Source organism: Paramormyrops kingsleyae, chromosome 3, assembly GCF_048594095.1.
Source record: "Paramormyrops kingsleyae isolate MSU_618 chromosome 3, PKINGS_0.4, whole genome shotgun sequence".
In the NCBI taxonomy this organism is placed as follows: domain Eukaryota; kingdom Metazoa; phylum Chordata; class Actinopteri; order Osteoglossiformes; family Mormyridae; genus Paramormyrops; species Paramormyrops kingsleyae.
The window spans coordinates 2,463,357-2,489,469 of NC_132799.1; the positions used below are offsets into that span (position 1 = coordinate 2,463,357).

Consider the following 26,113-nt stretch of genomic DNA (forward strand, 5'->3'; position numbering starts at 1 on the left):
AGAAGTATATTTTCTGTTTTCTTCTTACCTCCTCTACCGCGCTACTGTCCTCCGATGCAGAAGCCGAATTTAAACCTTTGGAGAATATTTCAGTTAATTTTATGCATTTGGCAGCGTCTGATTTTAGAGCCTTTTTCTTGCTTTCTCTGAGCTTTTCGGCACCGCCTTTACTTTTTTTACGGTCCATCTCTGACAATTAGCTTGTGTTGCACTTACTGTTTGACATTCTTGCCAGATTTTGATTACGTCCGCGTAACCTCTGATTGGGTCGGATTGGGTCGGCCCACCTCGAAACCAGCCGGCTGTCGCCGATTGGGCCAAATGCTTAACATTTATTATTATTATTATTACTATTATTATCATCATCATCATCATCATAATATTCACATCTTGCAAGAGATAAAAGCTGCCTGCATGTAAAAACAATACATATTAAAAAAAAAAAAAAAAAAAAAAAAAAAAAACTGACCGGCCCACATTTAAAAAATGGTCCGGCCCTTCTGGCATTTGCCAGAATTGCCAGATGGCCAATCCGCCCCTGTATAGAAATGTTATATATTTAAATTAAATAAATGTATGCTCATAGGAACAGACATAACTATAATTGAAGTATTAAATATTGAATAATGCACTTTATTCATTATACAGAAATAATATTTACATCTCTATTTCTTAGGCGAAAGCGGATGTCCTGAAAACTGATAGGATTTAAACAGCGTAAACTTTATAGTTATTCCAAAACCAGCCCAATGTTAGTGTTGTTCCTCAAGTAGTTATCGTTCCAATCTTTAAAATAATGATAGTATTAACAACACCTCCTAACCAATCATGACGCTCGATCGACTAGTTCCGCCTGGAGGCTGAAGGTCAGGGGTGAGAGTTCATATTCAATTCGTCCGACACTCACGTGTTTGACCGGCAATCGTAAGTTGGGGAGTGTTTCTCTAAAAAAGAAAAAAAAACTTGTGTTCAGATAATAGCATTTAAGTACATTACAGTTGTGTTTGCGTGTAGACAGTTGCGTGTGAATAGAGTTATACGATTGAAGTGGTTTGCGGAGTATTGTTAGCCTAGTCGTTAGCAGCTATGGCATAGCAACTCTTCGGTGTGAAAAAATAAATTAAACTAGCACCATTATCTCCTCATAAGTGCTCGGTTTGCGTTTTTACACGTCGAATACGTACCATTCTCATAATTTTGTTCACGGGGATCCTGTCCTAATGACAGATGTCAGTGATTCCCAATTCTTGCTTCTTTGATATTACAATTATTTTATGAGTGGAATTAAATTTTCTGGACTGCGAATCTCCTGAAAAACAAAATGTCCGTATGTGTTCCTACCACCTCTGTTTACAGTGTAATCACAGTAATTGGATAACTTGTAATGTTACTACTATTTTTGCATTGTAGTACCACAATATATGTAACTGTATCTTATGCCACTGTTGCCTGTTTAAATGTAGCAGAGACACCGTCAGTTTTCAGGCACTTTCATCACCGTTGTGGTGACAGTTGTTTTCTAACACAAAAACTACACCTTCATTTCTGATTTTTTACTGATTATTAACACCTTAATAAAGGCACATGCAGAACTCTGGGGCTGCTTACATCTGGAATGTGGCAGTCTATTGTTTGAAAAATTGGATTTAAGTAAGGTTTCTTATTTTGTGCCTTGGGATTTAAAGAAAAACTGAGTAAGATCCTTGTATGTATGTACAGTACAATACACTATGAAATGTCTCCTCTTGTGGCAGAGAAAAACAAGATGTCATTTAATCTGTTTATGTAGAAGTCCGGAAACCTAGCAGAACTAGCATTATGTTGGAATGACTGACTTCCAGTAATGATTTCCAACTGCAGAAGTGGCCATCTTCGCATCTCGAATGCCTTTTTTCTTAGCTGGCAGTACGTAGAACATGGCTGCCATCTACTCCGGCATCCATCTGAAGCTGAAGAGCCACCGGACGTCCTGGCCGGACAAGCTGAAGCTGGCGCGCTTTGCGTGGATCTCCCCGCAGTGCGTCCTGCCCAACAAAGAGCAGGCAAGGCCTCGTTAAGGCATCGCTGAGATGTTCGTTAAAGCCAGCGCCGGGGCTCCCCAAATTTGACGAAGTGTCACTGCATTTCACTGTAAGTTTCACTGACCCTTTCTGTGTGTCCCTCCCATTGCCTCTGCAGCTGCTGTTTGACTGGGCGAGTCACGCCTTGACCGGTTATTACAGTAAGAAAGTGGAGCTTCCACAGGAAGTGGTGGCAGGCTTGTGGGCTTATCTGGACGACATTCTTCACAGCAAGAATCTGCTGAATGCCTTGAGCAAGGGGAGGAGCCTCAGCCTGCGTTTAGCAGTGGCTCAGGTGTCTGATCATATTATTTTCTTGTTTATCTACTTAAGGAAACGGTTGTTGTTGTTTTTTTGTGTGTTATGTTTGGTTGTTTTGAATGTATGTCGGAATGTTCCCCTTCCTGTCTGTCTTGTCACCAGGTTATTAATGAGCGGGTCCTGGAATGTGCTTCTGGAACATGCCTTGTAGGCACCTCCACCGTGCTGAGCTGCTGCCAGGGCGTTCTGTCCTCTCCTGTGCTCTCAGCCACCTACTCTGCAAAGTACGAGCTCCTGGTGGAGCTGGTGTCCAGGCTGTGCGCGCTGGCCTGCTCCGAGCTCAGCCCGGGGAACGTCGGCCAGCCCCTAGTCCGCCAGGTGTTCGAGGTCTTTCAGCAGACCTTGTGCAGCTACCTGATGGTCCAGCGGCATCAGACCAACCCCAACCGAGTTTTCACCCAGGTCACGGCTCACCTGCTCCAGCCTTTCCTGCTGCTGCGCCACCTGCTGGCCGTGCGGGTATGGCGTGGGGATGACGACGCCCAAATCCAGCACCACCTGAGCAGAGAGATCCGCAGCCAGGTGGACGCAGTGCTGCAGTCGGCCCTCTTTGCGCTCGACCATCTGCCCTCCTACAGGGAAGAGCTTCTTCCAGAAAAGGAGGTGACCAGTGCCAAAAAGGGCCCCATCAGTAAGGGGTTGCTGTCTCCTGTCAGCACCATCCTAAAGAAACTCTGTCAGTCTGGGTTCTGCGATCCTTCACTGCACTTTGCTGTGAGATCAAACTCCCTGCCTTTGATTTTCAAGTTTTCCCTGGACTCCTTTGGCAAAGGTGGGGAGAATAAGCTGGTGTGCTTTCATTTGCTGGCACGTTTCACAGCTGCTTTGGACCTGACCGAAGCCCTGACTGTCAAGGGCACTTTCGAGCCCGGAAACTGGGGCCTTGCTTTGCTGACTCTGGAAAACCTTCTGAGTTCCAGCCTATCTGCAGACATCTACAACGTTGCCGCTGACAGGATACAGCATGGAGAGGTGCAGTTTAGTTTCTACAGGAAAGTCGCCCAGCTGTTGTTCAGCAATGTGCAGCCCAGCATTCCGGCCTGGTACCGATGTCTGAAGACTCTCCTCTTGCTCAATCACCTGATCGTAGAGCCGGACCTGGATGAGCTGGTATGTTCGGCCTGGATCGATGCCGATTATATGGGTCAGCGTGTGGTCAAGGCCCGGGAGGCTCTCATCACTGCCATCTTCCAGACGTATGAGAAGTTGCGACAGTTTCCCAGGCTGCTGCAGGAGATTCTGGAGGTTATTTGCCGGCCCGCAGCAGACGAACTGCGTCTGCCGGTTCTCACGGCAGCCCTGCAGAAGAGCCTGAGTCAGAGTATCCTGATCACTCCCCATAGTCAAAGTCTGGAAATGTGCTCCCTCATTCTGGACAAGGCACAAAGCTGTCTCCTGATGGACCTTGAGGGACAGGAGGACTTGGCCCTGAAGCTCTTCTCGCTGAGCGTGCTCCTCAATTCGGTGCTCTTCAGTGTGAAGACCCTGGACAACAGCACACCCCTGCCTGTGGTCAAGCGTGCTCAAAGCCTCATGGAGGAGATGGTCAAGGTCATAAAATCCTTGCTACAGCAGCTACAAGGCAGCAAGCCTGGCCCGCTGTGGTTTGAGAAGGTCCTGGAGACGACCCTGTTACTCAGCTACACCCTGGTGGAGGTGGACACACTCTTCAAGATCCACTGCAGCAGATATGTATCTGTGATTGAAGAAGACTGCAGCGGCCTGCTGGAGGAGAATGTTTATCTTCTCCCGTGTGTAGCCGTGAGCCAATGGGAGCAGGTGGCTTGTCAATCCCAGCCGCGTGGCTCAACCTGCCGGCTCCTGCAGGAGCTCCTGGCTCTCCAGAGGATGAAGCTGATCCTCCTGAACACTGATCCATCTTCAGCTTTGGAAGGTCAAAACATTCTCTGCAGAATCTCTCAGTTTATTGTGAGGACAGAGACTAGCACATCCGCTCTTCTGGGCAGTGAAGTATGGGATGGTCAGATCAGCAGTGTGGACACCATCAAGTATCCCACAGCGCACTGGTTTCATGTGACCTCAAACCTGGCTTTGATTGGCCCATACCTGACTGAAGATGATTTGAGTTATATTGCAGATATTCTTGTGAACTCTCTACTTCAGACAGATGTTCTAGATGGAACTACAGAAAATACTTGTCTCTCTGTGCCCCTCATTTCAAAGCAGCTACTTGGCAATATGGTTCTACTTGAGTTATCTCCTCTGTACTCTTTTGTAGTGAAACGTTTCTTAAAGAGTACCACAGGGATCTTCTCCTTGTCTCCAGAGAGTACGGAATGCACGGCTCTCTCGGTGTTTATGGAGGCAGCGCACACAGGAGCTAATGGAGATAGAGAACCACGAATCTCAAAGCTTCATGACGATTCTACTGATGATTCTCTGCAATGGAAGAGATTGGAGCGTTTAGCCCATGAGATCTTGAGTTTGATAAGGGCCGGTGTGAGCATAACTCTGTCACGGACTCAGACTGAGGAGCTTCTTCACTTATTGAAGGCATGTAGAGTCCTTAAGCCAGATGCTGTGACTCCTGAAGATCACTCTGAGTATTTCTTGCTCCTGTTCTTCATAGTAACAGTGACTCAATGTGACTCTGCTGTGGGACATGATAAAGTTATTGAATTGTTGAAGGAGGTCTTCTATCTCATGGCATCATGGGAGTCTGGAAGAAACACTGGTTCTGTCCTGAAAGTTATGTTTGGAAATGTTCTTTTAGAATCTATTGTAACCTCATTGTTTTCTCATGGGAAAAAGTGTGTCTCCAATGTCCTGGACCATTCTCCTTGGCTAGCCTTCTTGGAAGTGGTCCAGAATTTCCTTGGCTGTCTAATTCAAACGATCATCCACAGAAAGACAAGTGTCCGGCTTAATCTTGAGAAGTTCACCTCCTTCATACTGGAGAGCGAGGTCGTAGTCCAAGCCTCATTGTCTGCCTGTGACTCCCAGGACCCAAAGTGCCTGCTACCTCTTCAGCTGCTGCTGGCCACGTTCAGCACCCTTTGCCAGACCATCTCTTCTAACTTGGGCAGAAATAAGCAAACAGATGAGACCTTGCTCCCGCTGTTGGAGAAGGTCGTTGTCTCAATGGGGTCTGCTGTCCAGGCCAGTCTGAGGCAGGAGACCTGCAGCGTTCTGGGTCAGTCCTTCACTGTGGAGGTAGTGAGGGTCATGCTGCAGGCTGAATTAGCGCGGGTAGCCAGCCTGGCTCCTGGAGGACAGGAAGACCATCCGTCAGTGGTCTTCCATCATATGGACTTCTGCAGAGGCTTTGCCCAGCAGATCCTGAGGGAGCTGAGCTCCTCTCCCCGCCCGTTGAGCTTCCTGACCTCCTCCCTCCTCTTCCTTACCGCTTATCACCTGGCTGCCCAGAGCAGCAAAGGCCCTGGACTGGAGAACTACAGCATGCAGGTGGTGCAGAACCTCAGGAACCTTCTCTCAGGTACCATCTGCACCCCGTGAAGTCGTAGTCTGTCTCTGTTCGTGCATGTTGTGCTTTTTTTAACCTGCAAGATTTGAAGTGCAGTTTGGTTCTGACTGGTCCATCTGTTCTGACTTGGCTTATTGTGGTTAGGTTGGAGTCCTTAAACCAGGGTCTCCAATGTTCTGCAAAGAAATCTATCTGGCTCCTTGTGGGCTGCTAGTAGCTTGCGGCTGAAGCACTGGCGACTGCTGCCTTAAACAGATGGGTTAGGATAGGCTTTAAAGAACACTACAGAGTGATTCCGGGAAGCTTAAAAAATGTTTCTGGAATGTTCTTATGTTCCCCTTGGTTCTGTGACAACAGCAACATTGCTAAGAAAAAGGAACAAGAAACGAACGATTGCCGGAAAGAAATGCAACAGAACCTGCTGTATTTCCAGGTTCTCCTGATGGTGAAGTTAATTTAATGCTGTTAAGTCAAATTGCTATTAGAAGGTAATGCTGGAATCGGGGCTGCTGTCTGCAGTCTGTCACACGGTGGTGATTAAATATAACTGTGAGAAATTGATTTAACTGTAAAGTAGGAGAATAATATTGTAATGAAGCCGGTCTGCTGGATCATTCCGGACGTTTGTTACCAGAATTAAATGGATTTTACTCATTTAGATGCTTGTAATTCCTGTCATATTATGAGGGGGGACCTTTAGCGAATGTTTCTCATCAAGTTTGAAGTCTATGCTGCCGGTGAGTATATCTGTTATTGCTGGGTGATGTTTAAACTGATTGGCTTTAAGTCATTAACGTGGGCTTTTAGGATGCTGCTTAACTGTATTCCCGCTCTGACTAAATGGAGGTGGCAAGTCTCGATCGCTCAAGTGAGTCATGCAGATCGGGGCCAAGCCTTGTTCTGCTGTCCCGTTTCAGCACCCTGGCTGTCCGCATTGGACATGAAGGAGCTCGAACCTGCGACCGGGGATTTGCTGGCCCAGTTGGCGACTGGGAGCTCCATTGAGCAGTTCCAGCAGCTCTTGGCGCTGGTGGGAGGTGACCTCAGCACACGCTGGATCGCGGCTGGTCGGCACATGGTAAGTCACACGTCGTGCTTCATGGCACCTCGTTTGTTGTTTCAGTGCTTTGGGTGTTGTCATGTTTGCACAGCACAAACAGAGGTGACCTGTCTTTCCATTACTTACGTATTATGCCCCCTGTGAGTAGCCTTTCTCCAAAGACTTGGAGAACAAACTCCGCTCATCTTCTTAACAGCAGTTCTTGTTCATGTTTTGGTCAAGAGATCAGCAGTCATGGCTCTGGCTTCCAAATGCCTTCTGTTGTGTATTTTAGCCCAACTAATTTGGTAAACATTATGGTGCGTTCGTTTTTCTCTCTGAACTTGGAAATTCCAAGGTGAGTGACATCACATCTGACAATCTCCCGTTCAAGCTGCCACATCTCGGAACAAACATGGCTGCCTCCACGAACACGCCGCTGTGTGTTGTCGCTTTATATTTTAGCAGATTTGGAGTTGATTATTTTTTCCGAGAGACAAACAAACAAGAAACACGAACAAGTCAAACCACATTAAAAGCTTTATAAAATATTTTAGTACATTGATAGCGATATTCTCTTTTCGAGAGGCAAACAAACCAAAGACACTAACAAGTCTGGTAAAAATCTGATATTTAATAATAGGATACTGTTTACGGTCATGATATGGTATTCTCTAAATCGAACACGTGCAATTACATTTATAACTATTAAGACATTTAACAAAATAAACATTTTTAAAGATTTATAAAATAGAATTACTGTTGACTGTGTAAGCCGCCATGTTGAAATTACGTCACAGGGGAAACTCGGACAAGAAAATTCCATCCGACATCAACATCATAAAAGAGGCGTGTTTCCGACGGGAAGTGACGTTTTTCGTGATGTTTCGTGACTTTTTCATCCGAGTTCCAAGAAATAATCAAACGCAGGATTAGCCCTCGAGGCAGAAAGTGTCCAGCCAATGGGCTGCAGGAATCTAGAGGTCTCTGAAGAATGGGTCTTTACCTGAAGGAGTTTTCCTTTAGGAAACTCTGTTTATCGCTGAAGCGAGGGATGAGTACGGGTCTCTGGTTTGAGTGTCTGTTGCCTCACTAACGATGTGAAAGGCTAGGCTAACGCCGACAATGCCAAACCGCAGTTGCGTATTCTGGCAGGAAAGACTCCTGTGACAGTGACTGAAGTACCAGACACCAAGCAAACAAACAGCCAGGGGGTTTGGGTGTGGAGACGCCCTTGGCCAACCTCCTGGTCGCCTCTGATGGCCTCAGATGTGTTAGACTTGGAGCTCGCCACTTAATAGCCAACGTGTCTTTCAGGAGGTGCGGTGGGCCGTTACGGCGGCCAAGCTGCTAGCCAGCTGTGAGCTTCCGGAAAGCCACCGCAGAGCCTTCTGGTTCACAGTGCCGCAGATGATGTCGGCGATGGAGGTGAGTCCCTGGGGCGGCAGGCTCCTGGTGTGGGTCCCTGCTTGGAGTGCGAGCGCGTTTCAGGGGCCGGGCCGCGGGTCTGCTGAGCCGGCGGTGTGAATGCTCTCACACTGACTGTGATGGATTGAGACACCCCCCCCCCCCCACCCCCACCCCGGCTGTAGCTTGTTAAAAACAGAGAAGCACATGCTTTGAAGCATGCTAAATCGAAAAGAGCGCACTCTGTGAAGCGTGTTTAATCAGAGGGAGCACGCGCTCTGAAGCGTGTTTAATCAGAAGCAGCGTACACGCTCTCTTAACGCGTGTCTGTATGTCGCTTCAGCGTGTTCTCAGGCCAGTTTTGCCTTTTTCACTCCAGGCTCCGGATTCTTCTGACGTTCCCGGTGTTAACGTGTTCCTTGGCGATTTACACTAAACGCCTTTTTGTTAGTTTGTAGTGAAGGAGTCCTGCAGGCAGAGGGCGCTGACGGACATCCTGACAGTGCCGACCGTGGAGGGCCTGACAGTCCTACTCCGTCGGGGGGAGGGGCTTCTGCGAAACCCACATCATGTGAGCCTGGCCCTCGGGGCGCTGCACTTCGTCCCACTGGAACACCCGTCGCCGCGGGTCCGCTACTCCGCCTTCCTTGCCGTCCACGAGGCCCTGTTTGCCATCATCCAGTGCCACCCCCAGGTTCGTACGCCGCCGTGCTCAGAAACCCCCTGTAGGTAGGATTATCCTGCTCTGCCAGTCCCTGCCCAGCTTTCTAATATGGGAATTGAAGGAACCAATGGGACGTGAGTATATGGATGATTGACAGTGCATGTGGATCCCACCCGCACTGGGTTTTTACAGCCTGCTTTCTCCTGTGATTCCAGAGACTAATGAGTTGAAGCCGGTTAGTTTCGTTATACATCTTGAGTGTCTGGGGAGGCGCATTCAGTTTCGCTCAGATTGTGATTAATTCTTTGTAGGAAAGCAGAATAGTTATCTAGGATACTGTGTGAAGGTCCTTAATACTCAGTGATGTGTGACACCGGAAATGTTTCTCAGAAGTCTGCCGAAATGGGAGTTTTGCCCCCACCATGACTGGCTGGCGGGACCGTGGGTGCCTGTTGGCCTGGGGGGGTTCAGTGGGGCGGCTTAGCTCTGGAACACAAAGCTCCCTGTTCTGGGGCAGTTTATCACCCCGCAGGGACAAGTCTCGCATTCTCATGCCAAGATTTGCCCCCCACCCCCGGCCTGGAGCAATGAGTCAGCATATGGATTCCTTTATTTTCCCCTTTGTGTAAAACTGCCCCTCCCAATCAGAAAGAGCTCCTGTTTCCATTTAACAGTCAGTTCCAGTGTTTTTACGGCCGGAAGCAACGCACATAATTAGAAAAGGCTTTATGGGAATCCACAGCCAGTAATCACCGAAGCCGAGGACGCTATCAGGGAGGACGCTCTCAGGGCAGGAGGCTCTCAGGGCAGGAGGCTCTCAGGGCAGGAGGCTCTCAGGGCAGGAGGCTCTCAGGGCAGACGCTCTTCAGGAAACCGTTAAAAATTTTGTATCGGACAACCTTTGACGCCGTTTTCCTCCACTGCATTAAGTTTGACTCCTGTCCCCATGTCATCTGCCGACAAGCATCAGTTTTCCGGAAGGAGGAAGATGCCTGCTACCTCTCTTTCTCTCCCTCTCCCCCCCTGACTGGCTCACTCACTCGCTCTTGTCTTCAAAATCAGCGAACTCCGTTGGCATGACTTGCAGTGCAGCATGAGCATCGCAGCTAACATGCAGAAGTCCAGCGTCTCTCTCTCTCTCTCTCTCTCTCTCTCTCTCTCTCTCTCCGTCTTTCTCCTCCACTGCTTCACCTTGCCAAAAATGCCCCCAGCTCTGCTGGCGGGGCAGCTAAGCCTGGGCAGGTGGGAGGAGCCTGGCAGCCCTTTGGGGTGGGGGCTTCTAAGCTATTATCATTCTGGCTGTTGGCCGACGACTTGCAGAAATGACTCCCGGGCTTGAGCAGCCTTGGCCAGCGCTTCTGGTTTTGGTTGACGGAGGTGGGGGCTGGGGGATGCATACACAGGACCCCTGGGCGCTGCCCTCATTTAAGACGTCACCACGCAGCGGTGTGTAGAATGTGGACCACCAGTCAGTCGTGCCTGGTGTAGGTCATTCTGTGGCGTTACCCCATTAAAGGTCGCGCGTGCCTTTGATCCGCCTCGGTGACGGTGACGGTGACGGTGACGGTGACGGTGACGGTGACGGTGACGGTGACGATGTTCTTCCCGCAGGCGATGCTGAAGGCGGCCCCCTCCTTCCTGAACTGCTTTTACCGGCTGGTGGCTTCTGTCATGAAGGAAGGACGACAGAAGGGGGAAGAAGAGAGAGGTAGGTCAGAATTTGGGCGCGCTTGTCGGAGTCCGTCTGAAGAAGCGAAGCCTTGACTGGAGCGCGCAAGATTTCACAAACATCACGACAGAACTGTCGACGTTACACGGGTGACTTCTAGTGGATCGATGAGATAAAAACAGACCCATCCAGGCAAGGAAGAGCCAACCCCTCTGTGACAGCAGATTTGAAATCTTGTAGCAGTAATTCAATCAAAAAGAATTTTCTCTCTGGACCCTAAGCCTTTTTCCCAGCAAGCTGTGCAGGAAGTGAGCTGTGGTCCACATGGATTACATTGCGGCAGGAAAATCCCAAAACTGTCAGTGAGGTAGTTCGGGGTGTTTCGCAATCTGCGCAAGGCTCAGTAGTCTGATTCTTGGCCGGAGGAATAGGCTTCAGAAGTTCCGGAAAGTTCCCCGGTCAATTATACTCTCAACAATACAATGAATGAAAGTCACGACGCAGCCTTTTGATAAGGACATACGCGTGAATCGATTTCAGCCATGAGGCTTTTGTTTGGCTGTCAGGATCAGTTCTATGGTCAGGTGACCTTCCACCATCGACACAAGCACGCTATTTTGGGTCGGTAATATGACATGCTGGGAATTCTGTCTTTCCGGCTGTGTTTTCCTCTCTTGTTGACTTGCTTAATCTCATGATACTTTATCACGGTTGCCTGCTACCTGGACGTCAGCTGAAATCCTTTGCACAGATTGGTTTTACTGAGGAAATGGAATCGGCAGTTCCAGTTGACATGTCCATGTGGTTTTAGAGAAACCCTGCAGTGTAAGGACAGGTAGTGACGCTCGACTAGTGGGGCGCTGGGCGTGGGGGGAAGCCGGGAGTTTGACTGAATCACTGAAGGTGATTTTTGGAAGTTTTGTGCCTGAACGCATTTCAAAAATTTGTAGGCGTGCAAATGACAGGGCAAAGGACAATGCAAACCGGATGGCGATGTTGTTTCAGAAAATAACATTTCAGCAGGACTTAGTGGGTCTTTCTGCGGGGGTTCCTCATTGGAGCCTCCTGGGGGTTCCCTCGGATATATTTTATTTTATAAAGTGGGTATGGGACACCCCTCCTCAACCTTGGGGGGGGGGGGGGGGGGTGAACACAAACCTCCGGCTTATTAATCCCGGGGTGTTCCTGTGGATTTTGGCCCAACCATAAAAGCTCAAAGGCCGGTTTTGTGACCACCATCTTTCAGCAAGTGTAGACCCTCCGTGTGAAGCCCCGAGTCCGTCTTGGAACCTGAGGATGATGCGGCACTCTCAGCGTTTGTCTTGGCCCCGGGAACGTGCATGAGTGTGTTGGATTCAGAATGAGGTCAGCTGGACATGGGCTGGGATCTGATGAGCTTCAGGTTACTGCAGGATGAAGTCTCAGTTCGCCTCTCTCACCGTCCTAACAAGCACCTAGACAGCTGCCGTTATCTCATTTATTATTTTAAAACCCTCATCATGTCCGGCTGGAATTCAGTGAATTGAGTGATAACTTGCTGTGAAACTTGACGATTTTGGGTTCGGCGTTTCCAGTGTGATACTAACCCTGATATCAGGCATATTAATACTGGCTTTTGTTTGGGAGCTTCTCTCTCTTTCTCTCTCGCTCTCTCTTTCTCTCTCTCTTTCTCTCTCTCTCTCTCTCTCTTTCTCTCTCTCTCTCTCTCTCTCTCTCTCTCTCTCTCTCTCGCGCTCTCTCTCTCTTTCTCTCTCGCTCTCTCTTTTTCTCTCTCTCTCTCACTCTCTCTTTCTATCTCTCTCTCAGTCCATCTCTTTCTCTTGAAGTCCATCTCTCTCTCTTGGTCTACCTCTCTCTCTCGGTCCATCTCTCTCTCTCTGTCCATCTTTCTCCCTCTCCAGGTTTTGGGGGGGGGGGGGGGGGGGGGGGTAGCTAGCATTATATTTCATGGGTCATCGAGCCTTTAAGCCTAATTATTCAACTTCACTCGCAGAAGTGTGAAGCTTTTGCATTTTGACAGGCCGACTCTGAAATCGCAGCTGATCCAAACTCTCAGCACTAATAAGGCCTCGTTAGGACCCGCTGTGCAGGATTCTTACCATGCAGGCCCACAACCCGCCTGCAGCATTTTTTCTTGTCTCTGTGGGTGTTTTTGTGCTCGTTTGAAAAGGTCTGCCTGTTTCTGTAACCCGCTTTCTCAGCCTGGTATCCAAGTTTGTTGCCGCAGACCTCCACCTGAGGGCGCTCCGCTTTGGGAGGGCCTGGGAACGTGTGTGCAGTCACTGCAGTGTATCTCCATTGCTTCATCTCACAGATGAAGTGCAGACAGCTCTCCTGTCCAGAACATTCCCTCAAGCTCATGTTCCCTCTCTCTCAAACCCCCCCCCCCCCCCCCCCCCCCAACTCCCAGGTTCGGAGGAGGAGATGGAGGTCTTGCTGAAATGTGCACGGCTGGTGGAGAGGATGTATACACACATCGCAGCTGCCGCCGAGGGCTTCACCGTCCTGTCCAGCTTTGTGGTGGCGCAGTACGTGTGTGAGCTGCAGAAGGTAGATCACCAGGGGGCGTGCTGGCATCCTCTGCCCTTGGGGGGGCCGGATACACATCTGCCTCATCTTTATTGGGATGAATGTCCCGTCCAGGGTTGACATCATTCAGCTCCGGGTCAGATCTCGTTAGCCTGGTTCTGTCGTCCTGAAACCGTCCATCTGGCCATCCGAATTCCATGACGCCGCGTTCCGTCTCCCACCCCCCTCGCATCATCTTCTTGAAGTCGCCCCCCGAAATCGACCCTCAGGTCAGCCACTGGTGGAGCGTCCTCAGGCCCTTCGGTGGCCCGCTCACCGCTCACCGATGACTGTCGATGGGTTTTTTAACAGCCATCCCTGTGACTAGGGGATCTGAGCCAACCCTGGATGTGGAGACGCACATGCGCCAGAGCTGAAAGCCAAATACGAAAGCAAACTAAATGAAAAACTAACTAAAAGCAAGCCAAAAAAGTATATGTCCAGTTCCCGTTAGTGTCAGTACAGACGATAAGAGGTAATCAGCTGTTTTATGAATTTATGCAAATGCATGAGATGAGCCTTAACTTTCTGTAATTGATAAGGGTGTAAGTTTGGCAGATGGTCTAAAGTCCTTTATTACTTGAATAGTTTAATACTTTAATAGTTTAACACGGTTGACTCCGATCGGCAGCACATGCGTGACACTGGCCGTCAGTGCCTGGTAGGTCTGTCTTTTGGGGTCTGTAGCTGCCCCTCTCAGAACCTGTCAGTGCCTGGTAGGTCTGTCCTGTGGGGTCTGTAGCTGCCCCTCTCAGAACCTGTCAGTGCCTGGTAGGTCTGTCCTGTGGTGTCTGTAGCTGCCCCTCTCAGAACCTGTCAGTGCCTGGTGGGTCTGTCCTGTGGGGTCTGTCCTGTAGCTGCCCCTCTCAGAACCTGTCAGTGCCTGGTAGGTCTGTCTTTTGAAGTCTGTAGCTGCCCCTCTCAGAACCTGTCAGTGCCTGGTGGGTCTGTCCTGTGGGGTCTGTCCTGTAGCTGCCCCTCTCAGTACCTTTTACAAAGTACTTTCCCGGGAATGGAACATTCCAACAACGATTTGGACCCAGAGTCTCCCAGTAAGTGCTGAAGCGTGATGTAACAAACAATGAACGGTTCTCAGAAGACAGTCCTAATAGATTTATTCGTACTCATCTCACATCATTTAAGTATTTAAATGGCTTTTTTTGTTAAATGTATCATGTATACTTTCAGCCTTAGGGCTTTCAGCGTAGATGAGTGGTGTGATTAATTTAAAATTGTTTAACTTATGAATGCTGGCAGTTCTAATAAAAAACAGAAATTGGATTGTGCTTGATTTCACATCTGTAAGTGGGAGTTGGCACAGGATCCCGGGGGGTCAGGGACCATTAGCAGGAGCCCCCAGATGGACATGGGGCCTGGTACCGCCCTCAGGGCACCGCGTGGCGGCAGGCTCTCGGCAAGGCGCGATAATCAGCTAGAAAGAGTAACGTGACGTCGAAGCAATTATCTTGTTGCTGTAGTAATATTTACTGTTAAGCTTGTTAAAGATATAAAAAGCGTCATGGAGACGGAAAATTAAAGAACTGGATGGTAAAAGGCAGCTGTTGACTTTGGCCACGTTTAAGTCCTTTGCGTTGATTGTGTGTGTGATGCTTTCTCCTTATAAGAGCAGAGTGGTAAAGCTCAAATTAAACCCAGATCTTGCCGGCTATTTTAAGAGAAGGGGCCTAATTCCACTGTCTGGGAGTGTGTCGTCCCCCCCCCCCGTTTCGCCGCGCCATTGAGTCGTTTCCATCTTCTGTTTCCAAGGTTACGCTGCACCCGGCTGTCAAGAGTCACCTGACCGAGGGGATCTACTGGATCCTGGACCTCTGCCCAGAGCAGGATGTCAAATTCCTGAATGCCACGCTGCAGGCGGGGGTCCGGGATGTCTTTGGCGAGCTGTACGACAACTACACACGCTACCACAAGCCGCAATGGCACGGTGACAAGAAATACACGGCTTGAAGCTCCGCCCCCTCGCCGCGCAGGCCGCGGTCCGCCGTTCCCGCCACCGGCTTGGCGCTGATGGTGCGGCTCTATTGGACCATGATTCCGCCGTAGCCACTGCTGGCTGGACCTTTACCAAAGTGGACCGTGGTTTAACAAGCTCCTTGTCTGGTTGTGACCATTTTCCATCTCGGTTCTGTTTGGCCACGTCCCATGACTTACTGGGACACGTGGTAACCATATTCATCATGAAGTCTCCCCTAGACTCATTTTTAATGGTGCCTTTAGTGATTACAGTTCCCCTGTCTACGACATTTAATTATGTCATACCATAGATCTGATTTAGAGAAAATGCTTCATTTACTGCTTGTTTTCCAAAGCAATACACTTTATATACATGCATTTAATTCTGGGTGTAATGTTACTGTATTTCATTGTTTCAGTGAACTTTCCTTAAATGCCTTCAGCTTGGCTCGTTTGGTGTGAGCGTGCTGTTCCCATGGAAACGTCATTTCCAGGTGTGCTGACTTATTTCACAGTCATTACGTCCCACAGAGGTGGGGGTTGCTGACGGCTGGCACCCAGGCCATCGAGATGTAACAGCATCATGAACCATTTCCTTCATATTTACTGACTTGTCTGTTACTTTCAGACTGATTCTCAGTTGATGTTGGATCTGTGCTCTTAAGAGTTAAGCGAAAATTAGCTTAATAATAGCTAAGAAATGAAAACTGCTACGTGTTATTAATCGATCTGATGCAAAAATTGGAAACAGAAGAAAAACACTGAAGTCATTTTCCAGTTTAAAGTTGGTAAAAAAAAGTCTTCATTTAGCTGCATTTATAAAGGTTATATACTTCGAGTGTCTGTGTGGACATATTGTTGGATTACTTGACACTAATCACATGGGTGACGATGCTGGATGATATTGCTAGATGATTGGTTGACATTAGTCACATGGGCAATAATGCTGGAGGATTGGCTGATATTAGTCACATGGGTGCTGGTGCTTTCCGTTTTCAGAAAGCGCACTGAGCACTGGACTGCTTCATTTCCCAGGCCACGTCGCAGAGGCTGACAGCTGGCTTTGTTCAGACATTGAAGTGTCTTTCTGCAAAGGTGAAGACTGTCTTCGCTTGATGCTGGTCCTGAATACTTAAGTGGCGGAATCTGAGGAGGAGACTGAGCCACCCTGTGTTTCTAAGGGCTCTGCTCCTTTGGAGGTCCTTCTGTCGGGCGGACAGGCCTTGCTGTGTAGAAGTGTTGCTGGTTTCTGTCGGGTGTGATTTTTGGGAGGTCGTGCCTCTCACTGCATTCCTGTCATGGACATGGAGGTCTAACAAAATTACAAATTATCTTGATCTTGTTGACACGGGGGGAGCTGTTGCTGATTGGTTGTTGGGGCTGTGTGTTACCCTCTAACACGCGGCGCCGCACTCGCTAACGTCGGTCTTCCAGAACTTTACCTCGACATTAAAAATCCAACTACCCGACCAGTGGGGTATTTCTGGCTTCTGTTCCAGCCTTCTCTCGTTTATTTAATTAGAGTGATGATTTAATTATTGCTAATGGCCAGTGCCGACCCAGAAGGCCTTTAGCAGATGTTCTGTTGGGAGGTGGGGGGCAGTCTGACTTCCAGGGCAGTGAGAGGCCCAGAAATTGCAGGGTGGAAAGAATTCAGCTCGTAATAAGTATCTCCATCCTCGGGGCCTTTCTTTGCTGAAGAAGCGCTTTGCAGAGTCCGGCTCTCTCGGGCACCCAGACCTGTTGGCCCCAGCATAGCAACCTTAACCCACCTCCCTAGGGACAGTCAGTGCTGGGGCTCTCAGGAAGTGTGTGTTTATGCGGGACACCAGCTGCCTCTCAGCTGTGTTTATAATACCTGCCTCCCACTCTCTGGCGTGTGTGTGTGTGATGTGGGGGAGAGGGGGGAGGCTCTGTCAGGTGATGTCGTCTAGCTCTCGCCCTTTGGCCCCGTGCCTCTCTTAGTGTGAACTTTCCACGGGATCTGCCTTAATTATCAACCCCGCTTGATGTGACAAGCCCATACAGACCCAGACGCTCCGGGGGCGGTCTTGATTGACATGCTTGACGTCCTGCAGGATGGATCGTATTCACTGAATAAAAGTCCCGTTTGTTCTGGCTTTTCTGTGGGTGGCTTTGGGTTGAGCAGCTTCCTAACTCGGGCCATTAGCCAAGGTAGCTCACTGTTTCTCCAGCAAAGGGCTGTTGAACATGGTCAAATTAACATAAAAACTTAGCCCAGCTATCTCTGACCAGCCGCAGTTTCTCCTGTGTGTCTGTAAGGGGCGCTACCTGCAGCAATTACATGCAGACTCCGCACGCGTGCACACAGGCCTGCCGCAGGTGGAACCCCATCTGAGCTGGGGAGAGCATGCAAACTCTGCTGGTTTACAGGAACCCATCCAGACTGAAGGCAGAAATTCCACGGCATGCTGAGAGAGTGAAGCGCCCCACCCCCCACAGCCCCCCCACCCCCTTCGGCTCGAAATGACAGGGCTTAGCGACCGCCGTAAAAGCTAGTAACATGTTCTGCGTTTTGCGAGGGGAGGAAAGGCAGGAGGGGCCGGTGGGCTCCAATAACCCAGCTGTACTTAACAGTCGGCGGCGCGGTTTTAAAAGACACTGACATCTCGCTTCAGAAGCCTGTAGTGACGCTTGACCTGAATCACTCCAATATAAAGTGTCTGGCTGTAAATGCCAGTGTCACTGGATCCACATGGGCTGAGTGACAGGGAGGCAGGCGATGGAAAAGCCAGCTATGAAAGCTGCTGTTGGATGACTCAAGAGCCGCCATTCACACTAAATTATAGCAAAACTACCTTGTTAAAGTCGTCTTAGCTTCACGCTCTTTTCCTAAAGACACTCAATGAGTTGCTGAAGTTTAAGGCTTGTGGATGGGGCCCCTGGTGTATCAGAATCCTTCCAGCTGCTGTTTCAGGTTCGGGGGGCTGGGGGTGTATTTTTAGTGCCCCTTCATGTAGATATAGCTGCGTATCCAGAGGTAGCCTGTACTCGTAACTATCACAATGTATTGTGGGTTTTAGCAGCAGTGATGTTAGCAGAAAAGGATGATAAAATTGATGGATGATCTGCAGGGTCTGCTGTTATGGAGCACTCCCCCTCAGCCATCCTGAGCTTCCTCCCATCACCTGTGAGGGGCACTAGAGAGCAAGGGGTGAGTGGCTGTCAAGGTGTTAGGTTAGGGTGGAGCTTTAGCTGCATTGAGTGAAAAGACGTGGCTGGGGGGGGGGGGGGGGAGTCAGAGGTGCAAGTAGAAGAGAGGGAGTGACGACCTCAGGCACAATAACTTCACAGGTCGGCTTTAGGTCAGTGTTACCGCAGCACCTGTTTCCATTATTAATTATGACTGGATTAATGGTACTCGTTTCACATGACTAATTACGGGGGTGGTAGAAATGGAAATAATTACTATCTTTCAAAGTCTTTCTCACGATTCTGTCCCCGTCACTTGTCAAAACCTGCATAACGATCCCTTATGGAGGGCTGACAGCATTGTGAGGCACTGCAGTAAGGCTGATCGCCTGTCTGTTAGCCAGCTGATAAAGGCAGAACAGTCTTCAGTCTCTACGGGGGATCCTGAGGCTGGGGATGTGCTCTGCTCTTGTGTCCTTAATTCAGTTAAATTCCATCCAGCTGCTTTTCCTGGACAAGGTTACAAGGGAGCCTGGAGCTTATCCCCGACAGTGCAGGGCTACAGCGTGGACGGGACGCCGGTCCGTCACGGGGCGCGAGGCAGGGGTGCAGCATGGACGGGGCGCGAGGCAGGGCTGCAGCGTGGACGGGGCGCGAGGCAGGGCTGCAGCGTGGACGGGGCGCCAGTCAGTCACAGGGAGCGAGGCAGGCCTGCAGCGTGGACGGGACGCTGGTCTGTCATGGGGCACATATACACACACACACACGTGTTGCCCAGGAAGCGTGGACGGGGCGCCAGTCAGTCACGGGGAGCGAGGCAGGGCTGCAGCGTGGACGGGACGCTGGTCTGTCATGGGGCACATATACACACACACACACGTGTTGCCCAGGAAGAACTCCATCTGTCCTGGGGAGAACATGCACACACAGACACACACAGACACACACCACAGGAGGCAAGAAGCGACCCCATGCCCTGGAGGTCGATGGCATCAGTGATACCTCCTGAGTCACCAAGGATGTTACTCTAAGTTCAGGTAGCATCGAAGGAACTACATGTGAATGTGATATAAATGCAGTGGTCCCCCATGAAATGTTACAGCAGACCCTGCATATTAATGAGCACTCCCACCAAAAGCCCCCTGTCCCTTGGTGACACCTCGTTAAGCCACCTAACGAAGTGGACCCTGCCTCTTCTCCCCGATCTCGCAACGCAGGTAATTACCCCTCCAAGAGCCCATGTCTGTGGGTGTCCAGGCTGGAGTTGGGGTGTGGGAATACTGGGGGGCTGGCTCTTCCCTACAATTACAGTTCACTGTAGCCTGTTTGAGAAATAACATGCTGCAACAGCTGGAGTCGCCGGGGGTGGGGGGCAGGTGTTGACCTTGCAATTCCCCCAGAGGTGGGGGCATGTCCCGTATGTATAACGGAGCAGAATTCAGTGACCTGTAGTGCAGCTTCAGGTTTGTAAACCTCTCTGGAAGAAGGTAATGCTAAGTGCTAAAGATAAGTACTACAGGAACCCATGGAGGAGCCATGTTAGTCTGCATCTTCTACTACAGTGACCCATGGAGGAGCCATGTTAGTCTGCATCTTTTACTACAGTGACCCATGGAGGAGCCATGTTAGTCTGCATCTTTTACTACAGTGACCCATGGAGGAGCCATGTTAGTCTGCATCTTTTACTAGTGACCCATGGAGGAGCCATGTTAGTCTGCATCTTTTACTACAGTGACCCATGGAGGAGCCATGTTACTCTGCATCTTTTACTACAGTGACCCATGGAGGAGCCATGTTAGTCTGCATCTTTAATGAGAATACAGGAAGGATCTGTGAAATGGAGGACTTCTTGCTCAAGGTGACTGGAATGAGTCTATTACTGGTCACACGGTAATGGTATCCCTGTGTAATATTCCTAAGCCTGTAACAAAATCCATCTCCAGCTTCTCTTATCCAGATGGGAGACAAAGTAAATTGTTACCCATTCGTTTGTGGGGTGGTGGTGGTGGTGGGGGGGGACAATCCTAAATTCCAAATTCATGATTTATTGTGGATCATTCTTATGCTATAGATTTTCTTCTCTAATCACCTCTCCCCAATTAGGTTATGATGACCTTACCGTGCGATTCAGCAGGAGAGGTGCTGAATCGATCAGCAACATAGGCTGAATAGATATGGAAGTACAGCATGCGACCCCAGTTGAGACCCTGTTTCCACAACTGAAGTGTTGGACATTTGTTGAGTACATTCGGTCCTTGATCATTAATTGGCTTGGGTATCCGGATTGTGCTCATTCATTGACTTTTCCCAATGAGTCTCTGACCATGAGCCACGGAAGAACGGTCTCCTTTGGTTAGCCTAGTCGATCTCTGATGGTTTCATCTCTCAAAAAGAGGTAGGGGGACAGTACAGGGACATTAATCGATCTTAGATCATCTTTGTACTGAATGCCCCCTGGTAGGCTATGTACAGTCGATCCTTTTGAATCACGACTGCGGTTTCGATATACTGCGGGGTCGGCATAAGAAATTACATGGGAATTTTTCCAAAGCCGTACATGGCAGGTACGTGAAGGCCATTAGATGACACGATAAGTTTCGTAACTCATAAATGCGTGAAATATACATAGATGTTCAGTGCTGCTTTGAAAGACGCCCGAGTCTGCAGCCTCTCGCGTGGGATCTCCAAGCACTTTTCGTTTCTTCTAACTTCCCTCGCCGATTTTTATGTGGTTCTTCCTCGTCGCAGGGGGTTGTGCCCCAGACCCCCGCGACGAGGAAGGCTCGACTGTACCTCCTCCTCTGAACAGGTCATCACACCGCATTTTAATTCAGCTCCCTGGGCGCCCCAACAGGTGGCTGCCCTTCGCGGACAACTTACTCTGCAAAGAGCAAGTTGAGGGAGGCGTAAAAACAATTTCCCCACGGGAATCAATAAAGTATCAATTATTATTATTATTATTAAATGTAACACCATCTGCACGTCTTTGCACGTCCCTTGGCCAGTTAGCTTAAGATCTACAGTGAACCCTCTGCACCGAGAAAGAGATCATCCTAACCCGATAAACTCTCCCTTTATGTGTGACATTTTACTGAGCAGAGCGAGTCAACGGAAAGTGACCGTTTATCATAGCATGGCGGCCTTGAAATCTGGTTTTGAAATAGTACTGCAGGCATTGTTCTGCTGAAGCTCAAACCGCTTTGAACATATCATTATCGAAACTTCAGACAGTAGGTTGCTTAATGAGCAAGATAATTAGATCATCTGTGTGCTATTGCACTAGGCCTATATGAAAAAACAATAGGTAATTGAATATTAAAGCATGCGCTTTATTGCATTAGACTGAAGTACAGCGAGGAGTCTGTGAAACAATGAAAGCATGAGAAAATGTGCTTGATAGTGGCTTGTAATGCGTTTCCATTACACGTGTAGTAATTAAAACATTATTACCGTTTACCTTAGAACTGCTTATAATATGAGATGCGGACATTCAGCCTTCGGTATAAGCGAAGCTTCGAAAGATCCTAATCACACGCCACAGGATAATTTTACACTAATATGAATAAATGGTCTTCGCATATATCTCTTTGTTTGGGGGAATATAATGCTAATCTCACGGCCTCACGAAAAATAAAGCACATTCTTTGAAACGTATATTCTCGTTCGTAAATCGTGACATTTTCTCTGCCCTTAGCCCACGCCTACGTATTTTAAAACCTCCAGACGAAGCCGAGTCTGCCGTTTTAGGCGCAAAAATCGTTAGCGAAAAAACAGTTACCCATTTATGCATTAATATATTAATATATACGGCAATGAGGTTATGCGCTGACCTGAAGCCACAGAAATAACCAGAGACAGGCCACTGGCCAATTTTCTCGATACAATAGTGGTTTACGGGTTGTTTGCGATATCGAAATACGAGATTGATCGCTCATCATATATTACATTATTTAGCCTAAGCTACTGTTGCAAACGTGAGCAAATTCCAGACCGTACAGCCGCATTCCAGTCTCGCAATAATAATAATAACAACAACAACAACAATAATAGATCCCCATGACTGCAGCATCAATAATCTGTGAGACGCCTCCTTTTCAGATCCTGTGACCATCAGGAGCTGGAGCCGGGAGTCTGGAAGCTCCGCTCCCCATCGCCGTCACCCCTCCTCCGGCGGCGCCTCTGCGGGCTTTGATTGGATCAGAGCCGGTTACCCTTTCCCCTCTAACCCGGCCATGTCGGCCGCTTCCTGCTCTTTCTGCACCGCCGCCGGAGCCGCGTTCAGCACAGACACATTGCATGTCGGTCATCGGAGGCTCCCGTTAGCGCCGATTCGGTCACCCTCGCTTTGCACACTGATATTTCCATAAAACAAAAGCACGGCAATGAGAAGGAAGTCCAGGATACTGTTATGCTTCGCCGTCCTCTGGGTGCTTGGCATCGCTTACTATTTTTATTCGGGGACAGCGTTGTCTCGGAAGGTAAGATTTTGTATTTGCTTTTCTCTGCCCGCGATGGATACGTTGGCTTTTCGGCTACAGCAGGAATCGAGGTCAGATCTCTGACGGCAAGCGGCGGCAGCTGTCCGGCACTTGGATATAAAACTGGTGCTGCCCATTTTGTTTGTCGCATTATTGCTGATTGTTAAAACACGTAAAACACTGTAACGATAAGAGTCCGATTGCTGTTACTGCTATTCGTGAAGTTTGCACTGATTATTTGCTTTCACGGGTAGTGTGTTTGGTCATTTACGGGTCTGCAGCGTGTATTTCGCCTACCTTCGGCGTCCCTGCCTCCCGCTGTCGCTGCGATCACACCGGCTCCCTGATTTATTCACGACCGCATTATTTATTGTGCCCGATTTATTTGTAAGCGAACACATTGTATCCGCACTGTAACCTTATCCTCCACCCCGACGATGGTCACAAACACACCGGGGTTTGCAAACTCCAGTCCGGTACCCCCTCTCCCCCAACCCCGTTCCTCCACAAAGAAAGCTGTCGGTGAGTCACACGCTTGTGCCATGGCGCTTGGTCGAATCGGATGTCTCTGTTTGTTTATTATCATTTTGTGTTATAGTAGCCCCATGCGACACGTCCCTGCTCATATCATCTAACTGCCACCGCGGTTGCCGTATGTCTTTGGCTCTGCCGGTGCCAGGCTCCGTAAGCCTCCGTGTACTTTGGACAGTGGCTTTCTCTTAGTTGCAGACGGGTTTGTGGTAATAGTCCATCACTGAGAATTTTAAAGTAAAGGGTACATTGCTTCTGATTTCATTAAAAATATCAACGACTTTTAATAATTGATTTAAGCCAAACCTGTTTCCATATGAACACACGAGTGCCGTGAAATTGTACTAAATAGCCTGCGCCTGTTTTTTAGCTGGCCGTCATACGGAGCTGTACCCAGCCCCCCTCGCTCTAGGAGCCGTTTTAGTCCTTGAAACCCGTATTGCCCATCATAATGGTCTCAAGTTTTTCATCCCTGCAACTCGCCTTATGTGGGTTAGTCTTGTTTTATTTATGCATTGGGGTTCAGTTACTTGTAGTGTATCGCTTTACGTGAGCGATGGAAAAGGCAAATTTATCAGGGAGACTGAAACAGTGAAATGATCGGGGTTTAGCATTTAGTTTCTGGCCGTCGTGGTTGCCGTTTATAACGTTGCCCCTTCCGTGTTATGCAGAGTTCCTTGTGTCTTCTTCGGTCATTTAGAAGTTTCAGGCTTGCACCACATCCTGCCTTGGTGATGCCGGACAGGCTGAGCTCCCGCTCCGCGCCTTTGGGGGCCGCAGACTTCATGCACTTAAGGCATTTATCAAGTATTAGTTACCGCTGCCTGTTCCTCGTCTCCGGCCCCGAGCCCACAGCCATTGTCGGAGGAATGTGAAACGGCAACTTGCGACCCAGCCGCCGGCATCGTTTTTTCATCTGGAGGTTGGGTTGGAGAGAAGTCGTCTCTGTTGTGGGACGTTTTTTTTTGAGGGGAGGGGGTGTCTATAAATTCTTTTCTGTGGTCTTCCTGCAGGTTTAGGGAAGGTGTTGAAATTAGTGTCTTTTATGGCTGGGAGAGCAGGCAGCAGTACTTGCTTTCCAAATAATTCGTTTGACAAAGGTATTAAAAGCTGGAGCAGAGTGTAAAGAGTGACACTCCGACACCCCCAGGGAGTCACTTGGCACTTGTGCGCACACCGGAGGCCCCTGTCTCTCTGCACGGTCATGGTCCTGGTTCTGTCATGGTCCCTGTCACCGCTCCTGATGCCGTGCTTTAGCTCGCTGCCTTCCGTCTGAAGGGATGCTTTTAAAATGTAACTTTCTGACAAGGAGAAGTGGTCAGAGAGGTGATTCGCAAGGAGGAAATGTTTCAGGACTGGTGTCACTTGCCGTGGAAGTGTGACCTTTGTCAGATGCAGAGGACCAAAAGTGTCCCTCGATGGCGGAGTCCCAAAAAGTTGACTAGATATGACTGTCGCTGTGGCACCATCAGGCTGATCCAGTCTGAAGGCCTGAATTGTGCTTCTTGCCAAATTTCCCATAATGGCTCAGTAGGTTAGGACAATTTGCCTCTGATCAGAACGTTGCTGGTTCTAATCCCATTGGTGGTATTTGTGATCTTTACCATTGGGCCCCAATTGCTCCAGGGCCACACCATGCTTTATTTCAAGAATGTACGCTGCTTCGGATAAAAGTGTGTGCCAAATAAATAAAAATGTAGCTGAGCTCATTTCAGACGTCTGCGGGTTCCTCTCGATAGCTCAGTTTTGGCCAAGCACGTGTGCCTGGTGAAGGGTTTGGGGCGAGTCCCAAGCTGCAGCGGGCTCGGCGCTGCCAGACGTGGGTCCTGCAGCTGCCGCAGACATTGTGCTGTTTCATCCAACGGGACACCCATCTGTTTCTTCGTTCTGCCTTTTCTGGTCGATTATTTAAACATCGTCCCGAAGGCTCCATTTTTCCATTCGGGGAGGCTAATTACCAGTCATTCTGGGGAGAGTTGAACTCTTTTTGCCTTTTTTTCATGAGGAATGATGTAGCTGCATGAATCCAAACCACAAAATGAGTCGCACCTTTGACTGGAAAATAGTGAGTTGGAATGGCAATGGAAACCAAACTTGGGTTTGGTGATGTCAGCCGCATATGGGACATAGGAGGAAGGTGCTTATGGTGTGAATTATGCGACTCGTGAGGTTGCGCTGGTCAGTAACAGTCACTCTGAGAGGGGAGCTCAACAACGGCCGTGATGTAAATTCAGGCTGGCAGTTAGCTGGAGTGTCAAGTGATGCATCCTGAGAGATGGCGTAGCGAGGAGGCAGACGTGGGGGGGTAATCTGAGGCCGCTGACTGTGTTTGCGCCCAGGTACGTGTGTCCTAGGGGGTGCGCCTCAAGACGGGCTCATTGTCGCGTCAAAACTGAGGTATCTGATGTCAGAGGGCCATAAAGTCTTACCTGCGTGCTGTGATGTTTAGCGTGTTCCGAAAGATGTCTTGTGTAGAGGTGAATTGTGGCTTCTTTTGATGTCGCATGATTAACTCGGCACCGTTTAAGCGCTGGCCTGGCTTTGCCCGCGGGCCGGGCCGGACCTGCTCCCCCACGCCATGTGGAGAACACCTCGCCCTTGCTGCTCCTCCTCCTACCTTCATCCTTTATGTGCCCTAATAAAAATGTTTAAGGGGTCTTTAAGGGCCCCGGTCCCTTGGGTCTCCCCCTCGTCTTCCGTGCAGATCGGTGCTTGTCCGCTTTGTTTTCGCTGGGTGCCGCGATGCATGTCCCCGTGGTCTGAAGGGTGAGGAGTTGCGTGCCGGGAGATTTGGGGAATGAGGTGGA

At 49.2% G+C, this 26,113-nt stretch overlaps 2 protein-coding genes across 3 annotated transcripts in view; both read left to right on the plus strand.

Annotated features, from left to right (window-relative positions):
- The first annotated feature begins 816 nt into the window (after positions 1 to 816).
- On the plus strand, positions 817 to 15,591 carry urb2 (URB2 ribosome biogenesis homolog). Its single transcript, XM_023833708.2, has 10 exons — positions 817 to 924; positions 1,900 to 2,042; positions 2,179 to 2,355; positions 2,484 to 5,838; positions 6,744 to 6,904; positions 8,183 to 8,293; positions 8,724 to 8,966; positions 10,548 to 10,644; positions 13,016 to 13,155; positions 14,941 to 15,591. The coding sequence occupies exons 2-10, from the start codon at positions 1,917 to 1,919 to the stop codon at positions 15,136 to 15,138; spliced, it is 4,608 nt and encodes a 1,535-aa protein (XP_023689476.2). The 5' UTR covers positions 817 to 924; positions 1,900 to 1,916; the 3' UTR covers positions 15,139 to 15,591.
- A 6,259-nt stretch (positions 15,592 to 21,850) lies between these two features.
- Positions 21,851 to 26,113, plus strand: part of galnt2 (UDP-N-acetyl-alpha-D-galactosamine:polypeptide N-acetylgalactosaminyltransferase 2) — a 66,190-nt gene continuing 61,927 nt past the window's right edge. Inside the window, exon 1 of one of the 2 annotated variants that reach the window (XM_023833757.2) lies at positions 21,851 to 22,775. In XM_023833757.2, coding sequence (XP_023689525.1) covers positions 22,680 to 22,775 — 96 coding nt within the window. In that variant the 5' untranslated portion in view covers positions 21,851 to 22,679. The remainder of the gene's footprint in view (positions 22,776 to 26,113) is intronic. The other variant, XM_023833758.2, reaches the window with a different exon arrangement.